This window comes from Penicillium expansum, assembly GCF_000769745.1.
Source record: "Penicillium expansum strain MD-8 chromosome Unknown contig25, whole genome shotgun sequence".
Lineage (NCBI taxonomy): Eukaryota > Fungi > Ascomycota > Eurotiomycetes > Eurotiales > Aspergillaceae > Penicillium > Penicillium expansum.
The window spans coordinates 108615-131860 of NW_015971442.1; the positions used below are offsets into that span (position 1 = coordinate 108615).

The following is a 23246-nucleotide window of genomic DNA, read 5'->3' on the forward strand; positions in this document are numbered from 1 at the left end:
CAGCAGCTCTCAACTAGCTACCCGAACTTAGAAAACCCTATTTAACCCGTCTAATTAACCTAGACCTTTGTGCACCCTACTAGCTATGCACCTTATGAAAGCTATAATAGACAGGAGGATACCGTTCCTCTTCTACGGCTTAGGTGTTTGCGCTCCATTTCAGTGCTTGGGCCCATCCAGCGGATACTCGAGAATAGCCAGCATCTACTTTTCTAGGCATGGTTTTTTGAGATTTCTTTCTCAAGATAAACAAGGCAAAAATGGAGGATGATGGAATGGTTGAACGGAAGGCAAGATGTGACTGGTATTGACTTTACTCTGGAAGTAGGGAACAGTTGACCTTCCTAGTCAAAGTCCGAGGGTACAGTGCAGTTCAGATTTAATTCCCTTTCGCTCCCTATCTGGCAGTACCGGGAATCGGAATTGCTATCATGTACCTTTTTTTGATTGAGATCATGGACGCAACATACTAGGTTATTGTGACTTATCGAGTAGTTATGGAAATAGGGCTGGTATTAAAATGTGGGCAACGGCTCGCGCGGCCTGGAGGGTATATAAGCCTCATTATGAAACGTTCGGAGAGGCCGAGTAGGAAATGTAGAAGCGGGACTGGTCTAGGGATAAAGGGTACAAGTTTCTAAGTGCCACCATCTATAGGTGAAGATCACGCATAGGTGGGTTTATATCTAGAAGCTGCAGTTAGGGCACTATATCTCTACATACAGCACTTAAGACTGCTACGTGCGCTGGATATATTTTTCTCGCTATATAGGCATAGTACACTATACTTTTCTGGAGACGAGTGCTTATAGGTATCACATCACGTACATGTATTTTTAACAAAATTGCTTCCTTAAATACATTGAATATTTCATTCTGTTCTGTTGGTAGTGTTAACATCAAATGTCCTAAGCTACACTATCCCTTAGAATAAAGAGGTTTTTCCATGTAATATAGATAGGTACTTCATGCGAGTCTAACCTAATTTATATGCTGTGTATACGTACGGAGTGCCTAAATGTACTTTGTAGGTAATCGCTTGGCAGTGTTAAGCCAAGCGCGGGGATCCGACGGGTTAAAGGCGCCTCACAAAGCTCGCCTTTAGCTACCTAGGTACTAGGTTAGTGAATTACCATTGAAACAATATCATGACTCATCCAATAACCTAGCCCTGGAGATCCTACCTAGGTAGTCTCTTATCTCCCCAGACCTGGGGCCATAAAACTGGCTATTTCCCCGTCGCCATGACTAACCCCTAAAACCGACCCGACGGAGGTTTAATATTTGAATATGGCATTGAACATTTGTCCTGTCGATAGTGATAATCAATTCAACATTCGAGTCGATGTTGACTGTCGAGCATTCGACTTCACCTTGCTCTTCGAAGACGCTATTTTCAATATTTTGCCGTCAGTCGCTTTCTTACTATGGCTCATCCCTCGACTCGAGATCCTACGACGGTCCCCCGTGAAGTCCAACTCCCTCAAATTTGCAATCTATAAATCGGTACTTTATTTCCCATCGACTCGGGAAGCGGTTATTTACTATTTAGGAATATTAGGTTCTACTATTTGTCCTTTTTGTGCTGCAGATTATCTTCACAGTGTACCAAGTGCAAACTGTAGCGCTACACACCAAGATCTCGACTCCGGCAGCAGCGATTAACATAGCCATAACCCTCGCAGCAATCATCCTGTCCTTTCTTGAAGATCAACGAGCGATCCAGCCGTCTGACACGCTCATCGTTTATTTTTCGGCCTTGTCTATTCTCTACATACCTCACTTACGCACGTTATGGCTCATTCCCTCCATTCCAGTTCTTCGAGGACTGTTCACCGCCATCTACATCATTGTCATCATGATTACTATCCTGGAGTCCGCTCGGAAAGTCAACTTCATCCAGCCACTGTACAGAAATGTGGCGGTCGAAAAGGTCCACGGTTTTTGGGGACGTAACCTCTTTGTCTGGGTCCTCCCGCTGTTCCAGAACGCCTATAAAACCATTATCTCCCTGGACGATCTGCCAGATGTAGACTCCACGCTACTGGGGCAATACGCAGAGGCACGCCTGGCGCAGACCTGGCTTAACGCCCACGGAAAGTACCGACTGATCAAAGCGACTTTACGAGCGTACTGCCGGCCCCTTCTCTCCGCGATAGTCCCGCGGATTCTCCTCGCAGGATTCACCTTCTGCCAGCCCTTTCTGCTTTCCGCCACCATCGAGTGGATGAGTTCCCCGAAGACCGCGGAGAGGCAGCGATACGGACATGCATTGGTCGGGGCATATGCGCTCGTTTACACCGGAATCGGCGTCTCCACGGCGATTTACTACCGCCAGGCCAGCCGCCTGGCGACCGTCGTCAGGTCGGGCCTGGTTGCCATGATCCACGAGCAGACTCTGGCGCTGCGAAGTACAACCGGCTCAAAGGCCGGGGACGCCGTCGCCCTCATGGGCACGGACACGACACGTATCATATCGAGTATGCGGTCGCTGCATGAGTTCTGGGCCTCTCTTGTCTCTGTGGCGGTCGCTATCTGGCTGTTAGAGATGAAAGTGTATGTCGCTTGCGTGCTCCCGGCCGTCATTGCCGTGGGGTGTATTATTGCCACTGGCCCGGTCTCCGCTAGATCCGGAGATGCGCAGAAGAAATGGGTGGGACTCATTCAGGAACGTTTGGCGGTTACAACCACGATGCTTGGAGATATGAAAGCTGTCAAAATGTTGGGACTTGAAGTCGTCTTGTTTGATATCGTTACTCGGTATCGGAAGGTTGAGCTAGAAGCCTCTAAGCGATTTAGAAAGCTTATTGTGGGAGTCGTCATGCTATGTAAGTCGGGTTCATTGAAAGAGAGAAAATATTGCAGAAAAGCACTAACTAGAGGGGACTCTGTCTTGGCTAGCATCTGTTCCTATGGACTTTGCACCGTATGCGGTCTTTCTCTTGTATACGATTATAGCTTTGGCCAAGCACGATACGCAGATCCTCACTACGCAGGCATTCACAACACTTTCTCTCATCTCCCTCTTGACGACTCCTCTGATGGGGTTCATTCAGTCACTGCCCACAATAACACAGTCTATTGGCTGCTTCGACCGGATTCAGAATTATTGCCTGCGAGAAAGATCAAGTGAATTACTTCCTACCCAGACGAAATCCGAATTTTCGATGGGTGATAGTGTCGAACTTTCTAACCTTTCTGGGGCTACCAAGGCCCCTGGAATATCAGTTTCGTGCGACAAATTTGTGTCGTTCCAGAACACATCCATTTCTTGGACAGCTGAAAGCCCTGCCGTTCTTCACGACCTAACTCTGTCCATCCCTACAGGTAAGATTACCATGGTCGTGGGTTCAGTCGGGTGCGGAAAATCCGCTCTTCTAAATACGATCATGGGGCAGACTCAGATTGACCATGGCACTATGTACCTTGCCCCGGAAAATATAGCGTATTGTCCACAGACCCCTTGGATTCTCAACAGTTCCATCCAGGACAACATAACTGGGTGGACGACATTAGATCAGAAATGGTACGATATTACCATCTCGGCTTGTGGGCTTGTGGAAGATATCAGCAAATTTCCCCAAGGAAGCATGCACATTGCTGGTAGTAGTGGAATAGCTCTCAGCGGCGGACAAAAGCAGCGAGTGGTGAGTGAATAGCCGGCAGATCTATTGTTCCAGACGAAATGCTGATTTAACCCAGGCTCTTGCGCGCGCAGTCTACTCTCGCCTCCGCAATGTGGTTTTTGATGACACATTCAGTGGACTAGATGCACAAAATACTCGTCTCATTGGCGAGCGTCTATTTGGGCGTGATGGGATCCTCCGACGGACAAGTACAAGCGTGGTTCTTGCGACTCATAATCGTAAGTATATCATATGGCTTTTGATGTAATGTTGTTAACATAAAAGCCTTAGGATCTCTGCTTCCGTATGCGGACGAAGTCATTCTCCTCGAAAGTGGCCGTAAAGTTCTGCAATGCACATACCAGGAATTGATTGACCAGCGGCCCGAGTATACACAGTCTAGCCTTGGGGACAAAGATGATGACGCAGTGAACACACAACCCAACGAAATAACAGAACCCAAACCGCTTTCAAGACATGTAAGTAGGCAAGGAAGTGAATACGAGTCCACCGAGTTGAAGAAAAGCCTGGCAAGGCGAGATGGCAGCTGGTCCATCTACAGCTACTACGCCCGCAAAGCAGGGCTTCTACATGTCGCCTTCTTTGCCGCATTCTTTCTTGCATACGCCTTCATGACTCAGTTCTCCTGTAAGTTTGCTCATATATTTTCAAAGCAATAAAGCTAAGCAGGCTATTTAGCAATTTGGTTAAAATGGTGGTCTGATGCAAATGAGGCTCATCCGAATTCGGATGTGGGCAAATACCTCGGGGTTTATACGGTCATTTCTCTGTTGACTATTCTCTTCCTAGGAGCCGGGTCCTGGTAAGATCTTCCTTTTCTCGCGCAATGAAAATTCGCTTATCTTGATGTAGGATGTTGATCGTCGAAGTTGTCGGCACCACTTCGCTAGCTCTGCATTCAGACCTATTGCAATCTGTTCTACGGTATGTTGAGAAAGCATTGGCTACAGAAAACCTATACTGACCAACTCCCAGTGCCCCCTTCAGCTTCTTCCAGAAAACCGATAGCGGAAGTATCATGAACCGGTTTAGTGAAGACATGCAGCTTATTGACTTTATGCTCCCGATCACCGCGTTAAACTTTGTGGAAGGCAAGCCTCTACCCACTACATATGATTAAGGTCTTTTCTCTGATATAATTTATTCAGCCCTCTTCCTCTGCGTCGTTAGTCTGGTCATCCTCTGCGTGGTCGGCAAATACATCACCATTGCGCTCCCATTCATTATACTCGCGATCTGGGTCCTCCAACATGGCTACCTCCGGACCTCCCGCCAGATCCGCCTTTTGGACATCGAAGCCAAGGCACTCCTATTCTCCCACTTCCAAGAGACCGTCAGCGGACTCTCGGTGATCCAGAGCTTGCAGTGGCAACCGCAGTTCCACCAGCAATGCCTTGCCAAGCTCGACGTCACCCAGAAGCCCTTCTATATGCTGTTCTGTATACGACAGGGCCTTAAGCTGGCGTTGGACCTGCTCGTCATGCTCTTCGCGGTAATCCTTCTCGCAGTGATCACCGCCCTGAAGGACCGGTTTAGCCCCGGCGAAATCGGTGTGGCGCTAAATCTGATCATCTCCATCAGCCAGAACATGAACACTGCCATCGAGACGTGGACAGAGATGGAGATTTCACTCGGGGCAGTGGCACGCGTGCAGGAATTTATGAAGGAGACGCCCGCCGAAGCATCAGAGGGTATAGAAGCGGGATGGCTAACGCACGCAGATATCCGTTTCGAGAATGTCAACGCGGGATATAGGTGCGTAGAGTGAAAGTAATTCACGAACCACCCTCCCCCCAAACTCAATGGCAAATGCTGACAATCCTCTCCTGGTTTTGATAGTCCTCATGATAAACCTATTCTCTCAGATCTCTCATTGCACATTCCCTGCGGTCACAAGATCGCTGTCTGCGGACCTTCTGGCAGCGGGAAGACCTCCCTCATCATGACCCTATTACGCATGCTGGAGCCCTCCCAGGGCCGCATCACCATCGACAACGTAGACATCTCCACCATCCACCCCGCCGCGCTCCGTTCACAGATCACCGTCATCCCACAGGACCCCTTCTTCCTGCCCGGCACGCTGCGTGATAGCTTCAACCCCACAGGCACACTACCGGAAGAGCGGATCGTCGCCGCTATCCAGAAAGTGGGCCTCTGGGAATCGATGCGCGAAAAGGGCGGGCTGGATGCCACCCTCGATGCGCTGGACTGGTCATATGGCGAGAAGCAACTGTTGGCACTGGCCCGGGCGTTGACTACCCCGAGCCCGCTGCTTATCCTGGACGAGGCGACTAGCCGCGTCGACTGGGAAACCGAAACCCGGATGCTCGAGATAATCGAGCAGGAGTGCGCGGAGCAGACGGTCATTGCCGTCGTGCATCGGTTACAGCATATCGAGCGCTTTGATCGTATAGCGCTTCTACAGAATGGGGCACTGGTGGAGTTTGATGCCCCCGGGGCGTTGTTGGGGCGCGAGTCGGAGTTTCGGAAGCTTTATACTGCGTCGCGGAAATGAGTAGTTTCCAAGCCAATTAGACTTAAATGGCTTTTTCATCTGTAACTGCAACTGGCATTCTTTCGCACCCAGGGTACAAAAGCTGGGTTCAATATAGTGTTCTCGCCTAACTATGATTGAGGATGCCACTATGCTGTCTGTAATTATCGAGCTAAACAAAAATGTGGCAATACAGTTAATAGTCAAGGACCTTTTTGAAAATGAAAAGCACATAGCATCGTTGTGATTCGAACACAGTCACTAATGAATAGCATTTGGAGTGCTATTCCTCACATGGACACTCTTTTAACTGTCAAAATGTTAGATCTGATAGCATCTTTATCTCTCGTTTTTTTGCATCAGCTTAGAGTCCTGCTGAGCTTCTCTGTTTTAGGTGAGACATCGTGTATTCTACATCTTACTTTGTGTATGTATGTATATAGAAGTTGAGAGAGAGATGTCTATCTATGGATATCATGGAGCACCCAAAGAAGCACGTAGCGTGATTTCAAAATACTCTCATGCCCAGATAAACGACAGCAGTTCAACATTTATTATGCAATCATCAGCTCTCGCGCTTCCCTTAAAGCATGTACCTGAATAACGGAGATCGATCGCCCAGCGAATCGGGATTCTCGGGATACTCCGAAGGATCCATAGCATCCCGTTTCCGGTTAATGCGCTGGTACGCCAAACGCAGGGCGACAGTCGCTATCATGCCCACGACAACAAAAGCAAGCTCAAGGGAGTGTCCAAGGATATAATTTGGCGCGTCTTGAGCACGGTAGAAGTTTGAGGCCATAGCTGTGGAGCAAGGACTATTAGTTTGAAACTTAAACTTCTAATCGATGCGCCATCCTTACCTCCTGCCAGGTTTCCTAGTCCAATATAAATTGCCATGCCGGCGGCTCGCTTGTAGTCGCCTGCCATATTGACACTGAGCCATGTGACATTTCCAGGGAATGCTGGATAAATTCCTTTTGATATTATATTAGTCGGGGTATATATTTACGAGGAGGTTTGTAACTCGGATGCACTTACCAACGACCGCGACGAAAATACCAAAGTACATGACACCTGGAACTCCCCGGCCAGTAGATGCGAGACAGATGATAAAGCCGATACCGATCATGCCCATAAAGAAGAGAATGAACGGGGATCGCTGCTTGCGTCGGTCTGATACCCATGCTGCAATGACGGCGACAATTGCTGCAGTGATATAAATTGGTACCTAAGATGATGATGTCAATATCCGCTTCATTGAGGATGTAACACATGGAGCTTACTGTAAGGAGCTGTGCAGTCGAAGACTTATATCCTAGGTCCTTGATGATCGAAGGAAGGAAAAGAGAAATGCCGTATAGCGGACAGGTGATACCCCAATACACTTGGCACGGATCAGTTAATGATGCTTGAATACCCAGAGACGAAGAGAACTTACTGAATAGACCCAACCAAATCTGCCAGTCGATGAAAGCGTCGATGACATACCGCATTTCGAATTTATCATTCGTTTGGTCAATTTCGCGCGAGTCTGCCGAGTTTTGAATCCGCAAACTGTGAATCACAAATCGACGCTCTTCTTCGGTCAAAAAGGTGGCAGTTTCCGGGGAGTCATGAATAGCAAATGGGGCTATAAGTGCCACAAGAATCGTGAGAAGACCTTCAAGAATGAAAATCCATCTCCAGCCAGCATATCCACCGACGCCGTCCATTTTCTAGGAATTCGATATACATGAGTAAAGATTTGGGTTTATATCAGCGAGCGGAACACCTACAGCGATAGCGTATGCAAGAAGCCCAGAGAATGCACCCGCAATACTAGCGGCGCTGAAGAAGAGAGCTTGTCTGAATTGCGCTCGGTGGCGTGGGTACCAGAGCGTAATGTAGTAAGCCACACCGGGATACAAACCGGCTTCTATTTTGTTTCATTGCAATCATTAGTCTTGACTGGAGCAAGGTGCAGGTCGTGAGAAGGGAAGACATTAGCATACCTGCAACGCCCAAAAACAATCGAGTTGCGAGCAGTCCACCGTAATTGTGGACGACTCCCATCAGGGTCTGTTCGCAACATTTCCATTAAATGCTGCTTGGGACGACTCTCAAATGCTATGCGCGCTCACCATAACAATTCCCCAAGCGACCATAATCAAGGGAAGCCATCTTGAGGGTCTTAGCTTCTTTAGAAGCAGATTGCTCGGCAGTTCGAAGACGCAGTAGGTAAAGAAGAAGACGGTCACTATCCATAAAGGTATGTTAATTAGTCATTATCTTATAAAAATACTCAAGCAACCGAAGGGAAGTGTCATACAAGTCCAGTTGTACTGCGGTCCCGTCATATGGAGATCGTCCACAAGGCCCTCGATCTTTGCATTGCCAATATTCCCGCGGTCCAAGAAGGCCAACAGATATAGCATGCTCAGCATGGGAATGAGACGGATGTCCATCTTCCGGAGGACAGCTTTTTCATCCACCCCCTCAAAGGTCGGTGGGCCGAGGCTGGATGCTTCCGCATCTGCGACTAGCCCATCTTGCTTTAGATCGCTGTACGGGGAATCTTGGACGGGTGCATTCTCGAATTGGTGTAGGGAGGTCTTCTCCGGTGTGTCCTTTGAATCAACCATGGCAGGCAAAGAGGGATGAAAGAAAAGATTTGCCTACCCATGAACCGACTGCAAAAGGTGACAAATGCTAGGAATTGGGGCTGAGCGTGAATACGCCCGCCAAGGCCAAATACGCACCCCGCGCCCTTGTACGCTGATCTTTGCCGCCAATTCTCTTGGCATAAGAGTACTTCAATCAATATTCTGCTTTTCGCGGGTATTACATGCTATACGCGCAGTGGATGTCCCGTATCTAGATTCTACTACTGCGTATTATGGCTGAGTTTGGATCTTCGGGCACCAGACCGTACCTGCCGGGGGATTGAGGCGCAGGAGTGCAGTTTAGCTGAAGAGTATTTGGAATCTTTGAGCCTTTACTTCAAAGATTTTCTAATAGGTGACTGCCTCAAATATATAAGGAGCCTGGTTCTCTGCACTTTGTCTACTCATCAACCATCTTGAAACAATCCAGCAACAAGTCCTCTACATCAAACAATATCTTCCTAACAAATAGATAATCATGCTCACTACCACCCTCACCTCCGGCCTGGCTACTATCCTTGTTTGTGCTCATTCTGTAAATGCAGCACCCCAAGCGATGAGGCGTTCAACTCCCGAGCTGAGCCTGACAGCTCAACTGCAACTTGCCGACACGTGAGTCTTGCACAAGACCCGAGCAAGAGACGAATGTCAAACTAATCTCATTATTTAGTGCCGTTGATCGTTACAACCTCTTGCCAAAGGATGAAGATTTCGTCTTCGACTTCACCAAAAGCGAAGCCCCATTCGCGAATCGCAAGAACTTCCCTGCCCTAGTCGGCACCGGAACATCTTTCAGCGTGAGCCAATTGCCAGGTAAGTAAACAACACATCTCCATGCCCAGACTATTTATACTAACCAGCCCTAGCATGCAGCATGGCCTACCTCCACCTCCACCCCCGAGCCAGCGAGCTCTTCGTCATCAACTCCGGGCGCGTAATCAGCCAGATGGTACCAGAAGCTGGCGTCCTAGACACCGAGGGCAAACAACGAGTGATCCACGCAGAGCTAGGGCCGGGCATGATGACAATTTTCCCCGCTGGCTCATTCCACATCCAAGTCAACCCGGACTGTGAGCCGGCTAATTTCACGGCGGCCCTTACCTCTGAGGATTTTGGGATTGGATTGGTTGCTTCTCAGACTTTTTCGTTTAGTGATGATGTGATTGCTGGTACTTTTGGGCAGAGTGTTGCGGGTGAGGATATTGATAAAGTGCGGAATGCTATTCCTGGGGATGTGGTTATTAGGGTTGAGGAGTGTTTGGCTAAGTGTGGGAAGGAGAAGCGGAGTGTTTAGTTGTATTTCTTCTAAAGTTGTGGATGAGACTGGGAGTGGGAGACCTATTGGATGATGCTCTGCTTCTATGAGTTCGTTGATATTTTGACCATGTTGGATTTGTATTGGATTTATAGAAGTTTGACCTTATCAACGTTGGACTTGAGGAATCACAACTGGGCACCGGGCCACTCTCACAATGCAACATCCTCTTGTTCCAAGTAACTAGAGTGAAATTATACCATACCGCCTCTCGGTATCACTGCTAAAGATTACAGGGTTACTTTAATACATAATTATAGAGCAATAAGAGTATGAGGGGCTTAAGGAGTTGAAGATGAATGAATTGAGTACTTTGTAGAGCCCCAGAACCCCAAGGTATAGTTTGCTCGATTTCGACAATTAGGGGATCGAGTTGAAACGTGAGAAAAGAAACGTGACCAAATCTACCGCCATGAGATAGCCAGTGCTTATCCAAAATGTAATCAAATAATCCGGGCCCTTCCTATTTTGGTGGACTTAGTTCCTGGGGAACTCAAAGAAAAGATGATGGCTAAAGAGAATATGGGGATGTTGAAGATAGGAGCTTTGTTAGGAGATTTGTTGGTCAAGGAATGGACCTCAGGGTCGGTTTGATAATTCAAAAAGGATTGGTTATTTAGGCATATGCTTTTCTTCTTAATCCAGTATGTAAACGGCGAACCTGTGGCCTACTCCTAATCTATCTCCGGTATATCACAGGCAGCAAACATTGAATTTATCGTAATAATTACAGGCTTGGTCAAGTCTGATGATGACGGAAGACCAGGAAAACCGTACGATAGGAAGGAGCAAGAGATCTACAGAATCGTATGTATTGACGGTCTAACAGAAAGAACGGACTGGAGGGAAAAAGGGAAAAAGAGAGAAGGGGAGAGAGAGAAGGGTTTATCTACATGGGGAAGGTGACCTGACCTCCCCCGGATCATCCCATCAGATGATGATGGATACTACATCTCCCTGCCCAGGTGGTGAAAAAACCAGTCAAGTTGCCGGCACTTCAAATGTTCTCGCTAGTGACCGAGGGGCGGGCGAAGGCTCCGGGGATTCCACACCACGCTCTCAAGTGCTTCCTCTTTCTTCCGTTTCAGATGTCGAGTTATCTGTCAGCTACCTAAGTTGAGTTTAAGAGGATTCGTGCGCGCTGAATAAAAATTCAAATATGGATCAATCACCAGGTAGGCAAATTCGTCACTGTGCTGTGCACCGGGTTGCAGTGAACGCGGCTACGATCTATTGAAAGGGCTTTAGTGGGACCCGGGGTAAATCCGAAAACTGGGGAGATCATTTCTTGGCATGAGGGGTATGCCAGATTGGGATGCGTCCAATCGACGATCGAAACAGAAAAGGGTCTGCGCAAAGCCACCCAACACAGGAAATTTATCCAAGAGATAACACATTGAGGGCAGTTTCTTGACAGTTGATTGGACTCGGAGACTTTGAATTCGGCTTTAATGGCTCATATAGTATAATGCGTTATATATTAAGGAGGGAGTGTCGTACAAAGTACATGTGAGTAACATGGGCACTAAAAATACACTGTAATTACCATACTGTAGTATACAATCGCTTATTATATATTCCGAACAGCCTTCTCTAGGACTCCAGGTTGCGTTAGATCATACATTCTGTATCCAAAATACGATGTTAATGTCCCCATCCACCACGACTTCCAAGGTTCAGAGTCAGATCATTCCGTGGATACATACACATGCCAACAGCCTTAAATTTAGCAGCCATAAGATTTTTCTTATTTAGCCCCAATTGGGCTAGCCTAAGCTAGGCCCTAGATAACAGGAGTGATATCAAGACAACAACTCCAACAATTTGGTTGGGCAGCAGGTGCACTGCACCCGAGAGTAATAGTACCAAATTCCCTACGTGTGTACCACTCCGCAAGAGGGCTAGTAAAAGTGACGGGTCCACATACACTCGCATTTGGAGGACTCTGTGGATGGTTGGTGAGTGTATCTCGATGATGGGGAACAATTCTTAGACAAGACAGTAATATACATACATACCATAGCAGGAGACAAGCAGACGAAAGCAGCGGGCCAGCAGCCCTGGGTGCAGAGCTTGTAGTTCGGACCTGAAGAAATAGGAATGAATGCGGGAATCGCGAAGTTTTCGAAAGTGTTATTTGTGGGTAGGGCTTGAGTTTGCGGAAAGACTAAGGCTAGGAGCGATGAGATGGCGAGATACATTGTGTTTTGGGAAGGGGATGATCACTGAAGTACAAGTCAATCTCAATGGAAAGTGTCTAGTTCAAAGATTAGAAAACAAGTCCAAGAGATGACAGCTTGTCGTCTTTATTTATGGTCAAGTCTTGCCGTTGAGTTGCCGTTGTGCTACCAATGTGTGATTGTCTAACCCTGGGGTATACCTAGGTACTATAATCACTCACATGGAACCAACTAAGGTCTTGCCAATGGAGATTTGTTAAGTCTCAACAGACTCTGATTTTCAAATTTTGAATATGGAACCCTACTTTGCCTGGAGGGTACATCTGTCAAACCTACCAAATATACTACCACAAAGATGGCGAACAGCTGACATTATTCAGAGTCGAGTTGACGGCCAAGTTGGAGACACCACCAAACGCGCCAAGGACATATGTAATCCCTTTTTTCTTCCAAGTTGTTCTCATTTTGTTCGTTGTTCGAGCTATTTGAAAGATCATGTTTCGCTTTTGCCCCTCCCAAACGGATACCTAGAGCGCCATATATGATGTGTTTTACCTGTCGAAGATAGGTATATGCCGATATAACATAGTAACCGATATCCTAGAATTCATTATCAGACGAAGACTCGATCTTATAATATCGATGGCACTCGGGCAAATTTACCCTCAGTTAGATCATAACGGCGAAAGATCCGATATTCAATCATCATGGCATCATAGCACCATGCCCTCTCCCTCCACCAAAGTGGCCACAATGACCATCACCCAAGACCATATCGCACAGGGTCACCTCCCATCTACAAACCTTCCAATTTCCAAACCAAAATGCCATCAACCTCATGGATTCAGCCTGACACAAGTACACGCCCCATCGCCGTAATCGGCGGCGGCGTTATGGGCCGACGAATCGCCATGATGTGGATAGCCTCAGGGTTCACAGTAATGCTGTGCGAGAAAGTACTCGACTACGGCGATGCTGTAAGCTATGTACAGGAACACGAAGGCGAGCAAGCCGCCAAACAAGGCACGAAACCCGCCGAGCTGAAAACAACAACCTCCCTAGAAGAAGCGGTCGGGAACGCATGGATGGTCATCGAAGCCATTCCCGAGAAGCTGGAGATGAAGATCGAGCTCATGACGGAGCTGGACAAGATCGCCCCGGATGACTGCGTAATCGCCAGCAACTCATCGTCGCTGCGGTCCAGCCAGATGATCGTCAATACAAAGAAGAATTACCGCATCTGTAATGGTCACTACTATATGCCGCCGGAGCAGACGTACTTCGAGGTCATGTCGTGTGGTCACACGGATCCAGGCATCTTTCCGTTTTTGATGGAGAAGGCTACGCAGGCTGGGTTCAAGCCTGTGCATGCTCAGGTTGACTCTACTGGGCTGGTTTTCAATCGCATTTGGGCGTCGATTAAGCGGGAGATTTTGCTGGTCTTGGCTGAGGGTGTCAGTGATGCTCATACCGTTGATGAGATGTTCAAAAGTTGGTTCAAGGCTACCAAGGGTCCTTGTCAGATGATGGATACTGTTGGCTTGGATACTGTGTACAATATTGAGGTTGTGTATAGCCAACAGCGCGATGTGGATACTGCTGCCATGAAGTGGCTGAAGGAGAATTATGTTGACAAGGGCAATCTGGGTGCTAAGGCTGGAAAGGGTTTACTTGGATAAAATCATCATAGATTGTTTTTAGAAGTTGCAATACAAAAGTTTCTAATAGACGATTGAAGCTACAGTTCTGAGTCTAGAGCGGAGAGTTATGATATGACATGACCAACTAGGACTACATATGCATTAAAGTCGTCTGCACAAGGTATGCTTTTTACCGCCTATATTCTAGCAACAACACCAATAAGGGGGGAAATATTTAGGAAAATGACATCTGAAATGTCTTTGAAAAGGACTACTAAAAAATACGTCGCAAGGCCGCATGAGCGGTAGAATGTTTTTGTTGGGAATGATACGAATTGTACTCTTGCTCCCGAGATTATATAGGTTCGATTGACGTCGCTTCAGGCAGTCCAATTATAGCATGACGATGGGCTGCAAAGCTGTGAACAGATCAACAAAACACGATTCAAACCAAATAGGCGGCGACGACGAGGGAGAAAATGGTTCTCGGTGCCAGTCACCAAAGTGATGTACAAGAGCGTTGAAGAAAGATAAGGATAAAAGGAAACGACCAAAAGAAAGTGGAATAGGGCATGAGGATAGGTATCGATCGTCCAAGAAAAACCAGACGGGGAATCAAGAGTCATCAGAAGTATTAGTATCCAGGAGACAGAATGACAAGAAATTACATGGGCAAGGAACGTGGGTAAAGTCAGAGCACAATCAGAACATGATGACGGCAGCAGATAAGCGCTCTCTGAAACCTCGGAGGAAAGGGTATAGAGTGAAAGGCATTAGGGGAAGGCCCTAGGGTGCGAATTGCAATCATTAGGGTATAGCACACCCACAGGGCCAATTAGTGCAAAGGGGTTTGGGCCGTGAAGAAATTAGCCAAACAAGGTTGAAGGCAAACGTGTGAACAAAGCCTTGACCAAGGAAACAATAATTAAGGGGATTTTCTGCGACGATGGACTTTCCATTCCGCTTTAGCGACACGCATGAACATTTCGGTGTCTTTGATGGGAACCCAGCTAGTGAGGACTTTCATAATATTCTCAAAGTCGGAGTCGAGAATGATTTCACGCATGCCATCAATAAGGGCGGCAGATGAAGCATGCAAGACGTCAAGACCTTGGCCAAATGTCCTTGGGTTCTCGGGAGTGGGGACTCTGTTCTTCCCTGGAGAGCCAGTGTTGTCTTCGGCATCTCCAAGGAGCATGAAGACATCCCACACCCGAAGCTGAGCCGGGAAGGGGATTGAGTAATTAAAGAGAGTAAGGTACCAGCGAGTGCCATAGGCTGTGGGTGGGATTCCAACCTCGTTCTGCAAAATTAAGCGTTAGTAGACCATCCTCGTGTTTAGAGTGAGATTGACTTACGAGCTTCGTGGCCACTTCACCTCCGGCAAGCCACTCTCGCTCAAAGTCGGCCAAGGCCTCCATGAGACCAGCAAACCCGGACTTGTACAGCTCTTCTAGGCCTCGAAGCTGCCACAACCTGACAAGCATAATGAAAGAATGCTCCTCATCATAGTACGCCAGTAACGTAGCCGCGAGAGTCGCCATTCCCTGTACGTAGCCCGTGTCAGGGAAATATAGTGACATGGCATGAAGAACACGGAACAGCAGTCGTTGGCCACCCCGATAGCGCCTCCGAAACATGATATGGCTGGAGATAGTCCGAGGTACATCGATATCAATTTGGACATCGTCTGGTGACGAGATGAACTGGAGCTCATTGAAGGCTTCGATGAGCTCGTCCGCAGGCGGGCTGCCCTTATGGCGTCTGGCACTGGCTTCAAGGAATGAGTACCAGGCCGTTGACCGCCATCGATCTGGAATGCCTTTCCAAGTTCGCTCGATCAACTTTGAGCTCTGAGTATCGAACTCAAAGGTCATACCGCCGCCGTCAATGGTCTTCTTGGTCGGCTTGGCCATCTTAGTCCACTTGTCTTCACGTTGCCACTCCTTCCTTCGCATTGCGCGCGTAATTGGTGCATCTTCTTTCTCATCACCAGATGGAGTGGGCAGGGTGAGCATGTCAGCTGCCTCATCTTTGGCTTTTCGGTCTCGGTTGTAAGGCAGATGATTGGTCGCCGCACGCAAACGAGAGGTCGAGCGGCGCAAGGGCGGACCATAGTTGCTTTGTGATGAAGATGGACGGGCGCTTAGAGAATTATGTGACATTTTGCGGACTAGAGACGGACCATTGAAGGAACGGTTGCTAGCCGGAGCTGTTGGTGGGCGAGTGGAACGTTTCCGCCGAGGTGTCTCAGAAGCCAGCAGAAGGCTAGTCGTGACTCGCTGGAGGGGGTTAATATCGGAACCATTGGAGTTCTTTGCAGGTCGAATGAAGCCATAACGATCAACTTGTTCTGCGCCAACATTTTGCCAATATTCAGCACCACCTGCTAGCTCCTGGGTTTCCCTCTTGATTCGGATACGCTCCACTTCGACAGATGCCCTTGGTTTGGTTTCACTGCCAGTCTGATTCATCTGAGCAGCAAGTGTCTTAGAGGTTTCAGTTACCGGGACCGTACCCTCTTCCCATAAGACCCCGTTTTCTGAGGCCATTGCTTTCGCAACTTCGGAGTCGGTAACATTGTCTTCGCCCTTCTCGTACATCAGCCGAACTCGCCGGGACAACATATCTTCGTCTGCTGAGATTGCTCTGCTCGGAAAACTAGTCTGTCTCGGGCGAAGAGTGCCCTGAGGTCTGGCATGCCGTGGAACCGCTTTCGGTGTTCCATTTTCTCCTTCGGGTCGGCTTGTTGTTATGGCAGGGGGCGGCACAATTTCGGATGTCTGTCGGTCCAACTGGTGATCACAATTCTCTTCCAATACTTCCTGAGCTGGCTGACCTAGCTCTTGACGAGGTTCTTCCTCTTCTATATTTTGCTGGCGCGGATCTGGCTGTTGCTCGTGCTGCTCTTCCAGCTTCTCCTGAGGCATCTCGTCTTGTTGTTGCTCGGGGTGCTCTTCCAGCTTCTCCTGAGGGGTTTTTGGGCGTGGACGTTTAGTATCACTTCTAATCAGACTTCCGCGATTAGAGAACTTCATTGGCCTATTCAAACCATCCAAAGAAGCTGTCGGTATATCTAACGGAATACCAGAAAAGGGGTGTTCGATTTGAGGCACTGGCGGAGGCTCTTCCGAGCTAAGTTTCCTCTCCATATCGAGTGACCGTTTCTTTAAACCACCCCACTTTCTTTCTGACCATCGAGAGCCTGGTCTTGAGCCCGGTCGTGAGCTAGGACGGGGACCTGGTTCATTCACAGCAATGCTAGGCACGCTGCGCAAGGAGGGCGCGCCCTCCGATCGAATCGTTCGTGTTTCATCTCCAACGGAAATGGATGGCGCGAGCCGTGAGAACATAAGCGCGGATGCATGACCATCACTCAGACAGGGTGACGCAGCGCTTGTGCTGAAAGATCGGCCATTGGAGGCTATTGGCGCATCGGCTGTAGGCAATGAGACCGACCGGTTTGCAAGAGGGGCGGCAACGGTGTTTTCAAAGGGCACGGCGTGAATTGTCGGACTGGACTCCGATCTGTCGGGCGATAACGATGCAGAAACCTCATTCACCATTATCCCGGCATGACTTGCGACTCTGCGCGTGGGCTAGAATCGCGTTAAGGAAAGGAGTGCAGGGACGAGGCGAAGGGGGGGGGGGGGGTTGGAGGGGGNGCGAAAATCGGGAATCAAAGTAGAAATGAGCGACAAGGGGAAAATCACAAGGGAAGTTCAACAAACAGAATCTCTAGAATTAAAATTGAGAGATACCTGGAGGTGTGGAGTTATTTTGGGTCGTTTCTTGGCGTTCTCCTTCTGTTCTGGACTTTAACGGGGCATCTTCGGGGGTTCCAAGGTTTCATCATCCCCCATGTTACTAATAACTACCTACTCCGTACTATACTTCGTAATAGTACATTCAAAAGAAGTATATATAGCCTGGATAACTCCCTACCATATTACTAGCCATTCTCTACCTTCCTCTTTTTCTCTTTTCGTTCTCAAAATAGATATCAAGGGGCTTGTCCCACGTCCATGGGCCGCGTGTGGATCGCGAACAAGGAGTATGGTGGAGTACGCTAGTTCTAAGGTGCTTAGATTAGAATCATGGCCCAACGATGTGACATCAAGAGGTAATCTGTTTAATTGTATCCGTGCATACCCAACTATGGAGTACGTGGACAGCGCAGAGTACGGAGTAGATGCAATTCAAACCCCCAATTCCCCCTGAACCCCTCAGATGTACAAAACGCGTGGAACTCCTGTAGCCGAGGCTTGGATAACTGGCCATCAGCTGTCAATGCTCAATGCAGTCAAAAGGGGGAAATACCCCTAGCTAGAACTAACGTAAAAAAAAAAGAAAATTCATAAGGGCGTGAAATGGTCAATCCAGCGACCCAGCGTTAGATCCAGCTCAAGCCACAGCAGCTGTGTGAGCTGATGGCGAGTCGCGGGTTGGTCGAGCCCGATCCACAGGCTCCTTGGGCAAGAGTTCGATCTGACGGACCAGGAAGCTCTTCTCATCCGTAAATTGGTCGTCGTCAGTTCGGTCCTCTAAGAACTTAGGCAAAAACCTCAGCAGTCGATCACGGTTATTGATTAGAATTCGTTGCACTGCCACCGATTTGGTCGGGTTGGCCACAAACACCTAATCCCTTGTCAGAGCGAGCCCTCATCTGTTCTCAGAGAGATTTCAGGGCAAGCTTACCTTGAAAACATGGAAACCTTCATATTGCACCATCTTGCGATCGTCCCGCAGCAGTTTCATGCAGAGTTTGAGATTATCCCCACTCTCCACGTATGCCATCATCACATTGTAGTTCGCACGGTCCAATAGGATCTCCCCCAGAAGCTTGATGCTTTGGCGCTTGGTGACATACGAGTCTGAGTGGACCAGGACGTTATTGAACCGCCCAAAGAATAATTCAAAATTAGTTGCCAGGTACGAAGTCACAAGGCTCTTATGGCGGGTCAAAATCTCCTGCAAAAGACATGTCAGCCACTTATCATCATAAACCATGCTTCTGGACGTTACCCTGAATGTAGTGAACGCATCTGCGCTGACTTCGAAATTGCTCTTATCGATCCAATCAAAAAATCTCCAGAACACACCATCTCCCCTTTGTGGCTGGTTAGGTTTCACGTCTGAGAGTCGTATAGCCGATTCTCCTTCACTAGATTGATCATACAATACAATCGCAGTGATAACATCGAATTTCAATGCCTCTCGGAGAATGACACCACATGGCATTGCACTTTGACTCTGCATGTAGCCTCGGCATAACTCGACAATGATTTCTGGTCGATGGTGGACAAGGTATGAGATGACGGGAGGATCCTTTTCGGGCCCATATGAATTGGGCCGGAAGCGAAGGATATGGGAGAATACGGTCTGAGTGTCTTTTCTGGCTTCGAAGGGAAGCAAATGGATGCTTTTGGATAGATCAAAGAGTAGATCTTCTTGCAGGGCTGCTTGTACAAGTGCATGGACTTGATCCACCGATGCAGAGACCTCTACAGAAGAAGATCATTGGGTTAACTCCCGAACATTGCCTGGGTGCTATATCCAGAAGACTAACCTGGTGTTCCTTGTACTATCACCTTCATTTGACTGAGTTGCTTGGCCAGCTCCTCTTCAGCCTAGTGTATTCATTAGTCGGATTATTCTCCACATGTTTGATACCTCTAAACGAACCTTGGGAGCATTCTGGGAGTCATGGATCCTCAGTAATAATTCCTTCGTTGTCCGGACGATATCAGCAGGTTGCCGCGACCGGCCGCGATTGAAAAAGAAAGCCATGGTGGGATAAAGAGAATATGCGGCAAATTGAGAAAGAAACTGGAGATTAAGACGACATGGGATAAGTTATAATTGCAACGGGAGAATCGAGATCGAGTCCAAGGGTCCAAGGGGAAGCAAATGTGATGCATTCGATTGCAAGTTGCGAATAAACAAACCAGCGCGGGGCAACGGGGAACGGCTGCTGCCTGAGGCATCCGCTGATAACGGATTTTTTTTTTTCTCTATCAAAATGTTATCTTCTGCCCCTCCCCCTCCAAAGGTTGAAACAATCTGTTATTGACCTTTATAAGTCATGTCAGCTTCCAATGCCGTGAACCCACCCGCGGGTGAGAGATTTCCCGATACGCACTCAGTATCGGATTCGTCCGATTCCAGCAACGAGGAGGGCTGGGAAGATGTTGAACCCGATGAGGAGTCTCAGCCTGTGGTTGGCCTCTTCACTGACCAGGTCTTCCCCGATGCGCGCTCAATGTTGAAGGAGTGCAAGGAAAAGTACAGTTTTGATCTGCTGAAGATCCAGAAGGACCTTGGTACGTCCAGCTTCTACTATTGCGGGGGGTTCAACAATTGAGGCTAATATTTCTCCGCTTCTAGATTTGGATTTCCTCGACAATATCAAGTTGGTCAACTACGTCCGCACCGAAGTCAAGAACGGAAACACCACTCCCGATGTTTCGTCCAAGTCCAAGTTTGAGGATGATGTCTATCTCAAGCCCGTTTTGGAGGACGACGCTCTCTTGTACAGCTTGGACGACCTTGCCGAAGAACAGGGTGAAGACGCTGCCCCTGCCGCCGAGACAAACCGACAGGTTCTCGAACTCCAAGAGAACTTGGAGCGATTGCAGACTCAATTCTCCGAGTACCGTCTTGCTGTGCAGAAGTCGATGGATGACCAATTGTCCAAGGAGGATGATAAGCTTGCTGAATCTGACCCTCAACCCTCGGCTAAGGCTATCGACAGACACCAGGATGCGGAAGATGGATATTTCGTCTCGTACGCTTACAACGGTAGGATATCTCGTTCAATTTATCATGCATATGATACTGACACATTCTAAAGGCATTCATGAATCCATGCTCAAGGACACCATCCGTACCGACTCTTACCGCGATTTCGTGTACGAAAACAAGCACGTTTTCAAGGACAAGGTTGTTCTTGATGTCGGCTGTGGCACTGGTATCTTGTCCATGTTCTGTGCCAAGGCTGGCGCAAAGAAGGTCATTGCTGTGGACAACTCGAACATCATTGACCGCGCTAAGGAAATCGTCCACGACAATGGCCTTGAAGATGTGATCACGTAAGACTCATATATATTTCCTAATACAGAAACAGCACTGACTTTATCCCAGATGTATCCGTGGCAAGATCGAAGAGGTTACTTTGCCTGTCGAAAAGGTCGACATCATCATCTCTGAATGGATGGGATACGGTCTCCTTTTCGAGGCAATGTTTGATTCCGTCATCTACGCCAGAGATCGTTATCTCGCTCCTGATGGTCTTATGGCTCCTTCGCACGCTACCCTGCGCCTTGCTCCCTACGCCGACCCGGAGTTCATCGCGTCGCACATCTCCTTCTGGCACAACGTCTACGGTTTCAAGATGGACAGCATGCTTCACAAGATCTACGACGAGGCTGTGGTCCGCAGCAACCAGCCCACGACTGTTGTTGGAGAGTCTCAGACTTTCTTGACACTTCCGCTGCACACCATCACTGTTGAGGAACTGTCGTTCTTGAAGGAATTCCAGGTCACATTGTACCAGGATATTGACGCATTGGATGGATGGATCATCTGGTTTGACATTTTCTTCATGCCCTCCAGGGAGTCTGTCCTACCCGAGCATGCTATCCCCGAGGATATGCAAAAGAAGGGAATCGTCTCATTCACCACTGGCCCTCATGGAACCGAGACCCATTGGCAGCAGACTGTCCTTCTCATTGATCATGCCAAGGACCACGCTAAGCAAGGTTCCCAGGCCTTGAAGAAGGGCCAGGTCATTACCGGCAAAATTGGTTATGAGAAGACTGAGAAGGGCTCTCGGGGAGTGGACATCAGTGTTCAATGGGAGTCCGATGCAAATGAGAAGGGGGTCCAATTATGGAGCCTCGTATAGGATCGAGCGATCTTTGGATATGTTTTCTGATGAACTAAAAGAGATATGACCACCTACATAGAAAAGGAAGGCAGGCTACGCTATTATCCGGGTGTCATTTAACTGACCCTGTGAATATCAAAATGATTTGTATTAGGAGCAAGCCATGTAATGGGTATCTTTATCGTAATTTAAGTCATAATCTCATAGAAAAAATGCAATATCTAGGATTTGTTCTTTGTTTCGAGATGCTTTTCCCGCCTAGCAGCCTCAGAACGATCATCGTGGCGATGACGATGACTGCGATGAGAGGAGTGGTGACGAGAGCGATGGTGTGAGCGATCTCGACTTTGATCTCGATGGCGACGATGATTCCCGTCAGAACTTCTTCGGTCCTTCTCACGTTCTCTGTCCGGGGCATCTAGTTTGAACCCATCGAAGCTGTCCACCGACGGAGATCGCCTTCGCCGATGGCTTGACTTCCGTACCTCCTCAGCTTTCAAAGTCTCGAGCTCTCTTCGCTTTTCATCATTCCACCGCTTCCGTTCCTGCTCTGTTGTCTTCAACTGACGCACACCCCGCTTGATGGCTGCAAGTGGGTCATTCGCACTCATACGAGCCTGTGTCCTCTCTTTGCGCCTTGGGTCCTCATTACCCCACACATCTTTCTCGGGCATTGACCCTGGCGCCATTGCAATTTGTTCTGCGGAGGAATACCACGGTTTCTGACTAATAGTCTCCTTAAAGCCTGCGGCGTTGGAGAACCTCATTGTGTATTGGTCTTCATAGCTGCGCTTCTTCCGTGCCGCTTCTGCCTCTGCTTCGGAGTTCTTCTCCGTTTTAGCGCTTGCGGCTGGGAACAGGTTGATATGGCCGGCCTTGTCTAGAATCGGGGCTTGTGCTATGTCAGCCTTGTGAGAGGCGAGCATTAACTCTTCCCGCTTAGCGGTCGCTTGTGCGGCATCCTCCCGAGCGTATCGTATATCTCGATCCGTATCATCTTCCCCGGCAACCCGCCTTCTCTTACGAAATCCTCCAGCATCGCTGGCGGACTTTCTGTCCGGTCGAGCCCCGGGTTCAGACGACACGAGGGATGGCGCCGGTGGAGGCGTAGGTGGACGTTCGCCACGAAGAATCTTAATCCTGCGTTCAGCATCGACCTCTTGCATGATGCGTTCATCTTCTTCTTCGCGGGCTTTTGCTTGCGCCTCGTCGCGCTTGACGCGAGCGATATTGTCGACGTTGTAGACGTTCCATGACTTTTTGCCTAGGAGATGGCTATAAAATAATCAGCGAGGCTCTTAAATATTATAAAACAAAAAACTCCACTTACAGAGGCATCTTGGAAACTGGCCCTTGCGTGGAAGTTGCTCGATAGCGAAGAGCTGGTCTTATCGATAATGACGTCCCCACGGCCCGACGCTGTTCCCGGGGGTGGCC

General features: G+C 48.4%; 8 protein-coding genes across 8 annotated transcripts; 4 read left to right on the forward strand and 4 right to left on the reverse strand.

Annotated features, from left to right (window-relative positions):
* Positions 1-1290: 1290 nt before the first annotated feature.
* Positions 1291-6162, forward strand: PEX2_008810 (ABC transporter, integral membrane type 1; the record flags this gene model as incomplete). Its single annotated transcript, XM_016738158.1, has 10 exons — positions 1291-1506; positions 1562-2828; positions 2902-3647; positions 3703-3865; positions 3918-4274; positions 4326-4449; positions 4500-4571; positions 4623-4678; positions 4796-5402; positions 5487-6162. 10 exons carry the CDS (start codon positions 1291-1293, stop codon positions 6160-6162), a joined length of 4284 nt encoding a protein of 1427 aa, XP_016594267.1.
* Positions 6163-6724: 562 nt separating this feature from the next.
* On the reverse strand, positions 6725-8765 carry PEX2_008820 (allantoate permease family MFS transporter; the record flags this gene model as incomplete). Its single annotated transcript, XM_016738159.1, has 9 exons — positions 6725-6945; positions 7005-7118; positions 7183-7372; positions 7428-7528; positions 7583-7859; positions 7920-8059; positions 8136-8202; positions 8265-8380; positions 8453-8765. The coding sequence occupies 9 exons, from the start codon at positions 8763-8765 to the stop codon at positions 6725-6727; spliced, it is 1539 nt and encodes a 512-aa protein (XP_016594268.1).
* A 499-nt stretch (positions 8766-9264) lies between these two features.
* On the forward strand, positions 9265-10080 carry PEX2_008830 (germin family protein; the record flags this gene model as incomplete). Its single annotated transcript, XM_016738160.1, has 3 exons — positions 9265-9398; positions 9457-9599; positions 9653-10080. 3 exons carry the CDS (start codon positions 9265-9267, stop codon positions 10078-10080), a joined length of 705 nt encoding a protein of 234 aa, XP_016594269.1.
* Positions 10081-13105: 3025 nt separating this feature from the next.
* Positions 13106-13960, forward strand: PEX2_008840 (3-hydroxyacyl-CoA dehydrogenase family protein; the record flags this gene model as incomplete). Its single annotated transcript, XM_016738161.1, has 1 exon — positions 13106-13960. One exon carries the CDS (start codon positions 13106-13108, stop codon positions 13958-13960), a length of 855 nt encoding a protein of 284 aa, XP_016594270.1.
* Positions 13961-14846: 886 nt separating this feature from the next.
* Positions 14847-17487, reverse strand: PEX2_008850 (putative TBC domain protein; the record flags this gene model as incomplete). The annotated part of the gene is made up of 2 exons (XM_016738162.1): positions 14847-15224; positions 15280-17487. The coding sequence occupies 2 exons, from the start codon at positions 17485-17487 to the stop codon at positions 14847-14849; spliced, it is 2586 nt and encodes an 861-aa protein (XP_016594271.1).
* Positions 17488-18325: 838 nt separating this feature from the next.
* On the reverse strand, positions 18326-19711 carry PEX2_008860 (Mo25 family protein; the record flags this gene model as incomplete). The annotated part of the gene is made up of 5 exons (XM_016738163.1): positions 18326-18559; positions 18620-18892; positions 18947-19425; positions 19491-19551; positions 19607-19711. 5 exons carry the CDS (start codon positions 19709-19711, stop codon positions 18326-18328), a joined length of 1152 nt encoding a protein of 383 aa, XP_016594272.1.
* A 295-nt stretch (positions 19712-20006) lies between these two features.
* Positions 20007-21827, forward strand: PEX2_008870 (protein arginine methyltransferase RmtB; the record flags this gene model as incomplete). The annotated part of the gene is made up of 4 exons (XM_016738164.1): positions 20007-20244; positions 20309-20722; positions 20775-21012; positions 21065-21827. 4 exons carry the CDS (start codon positions 20007-20009, stop codon positions 21825-21827), a joined length of 1653 nt encoding a protein of 550 aa, XP_016594273.1.
* A 203-nt stretch (positions 21828-22030) lies between these two features.
* On the reverse strand, positions 22031-23147 carry PEX2_008880 (uncharacterized protein; the record flags this gene model as incomplete). The annotated part of the gene is made up of 2 exons (XM_016738165.1): positions 22031-23084; positions 23140-23147. 2 exons carry the CDS (start codon positions 23145-23147, stop codon positions 22031-22033), a joined length of 1062 nt encoding a protein of 353 aa, XP_016594274.1.
* Between the last annotated feature and the right edge of the window lie 99 nt (positions 23148-23246).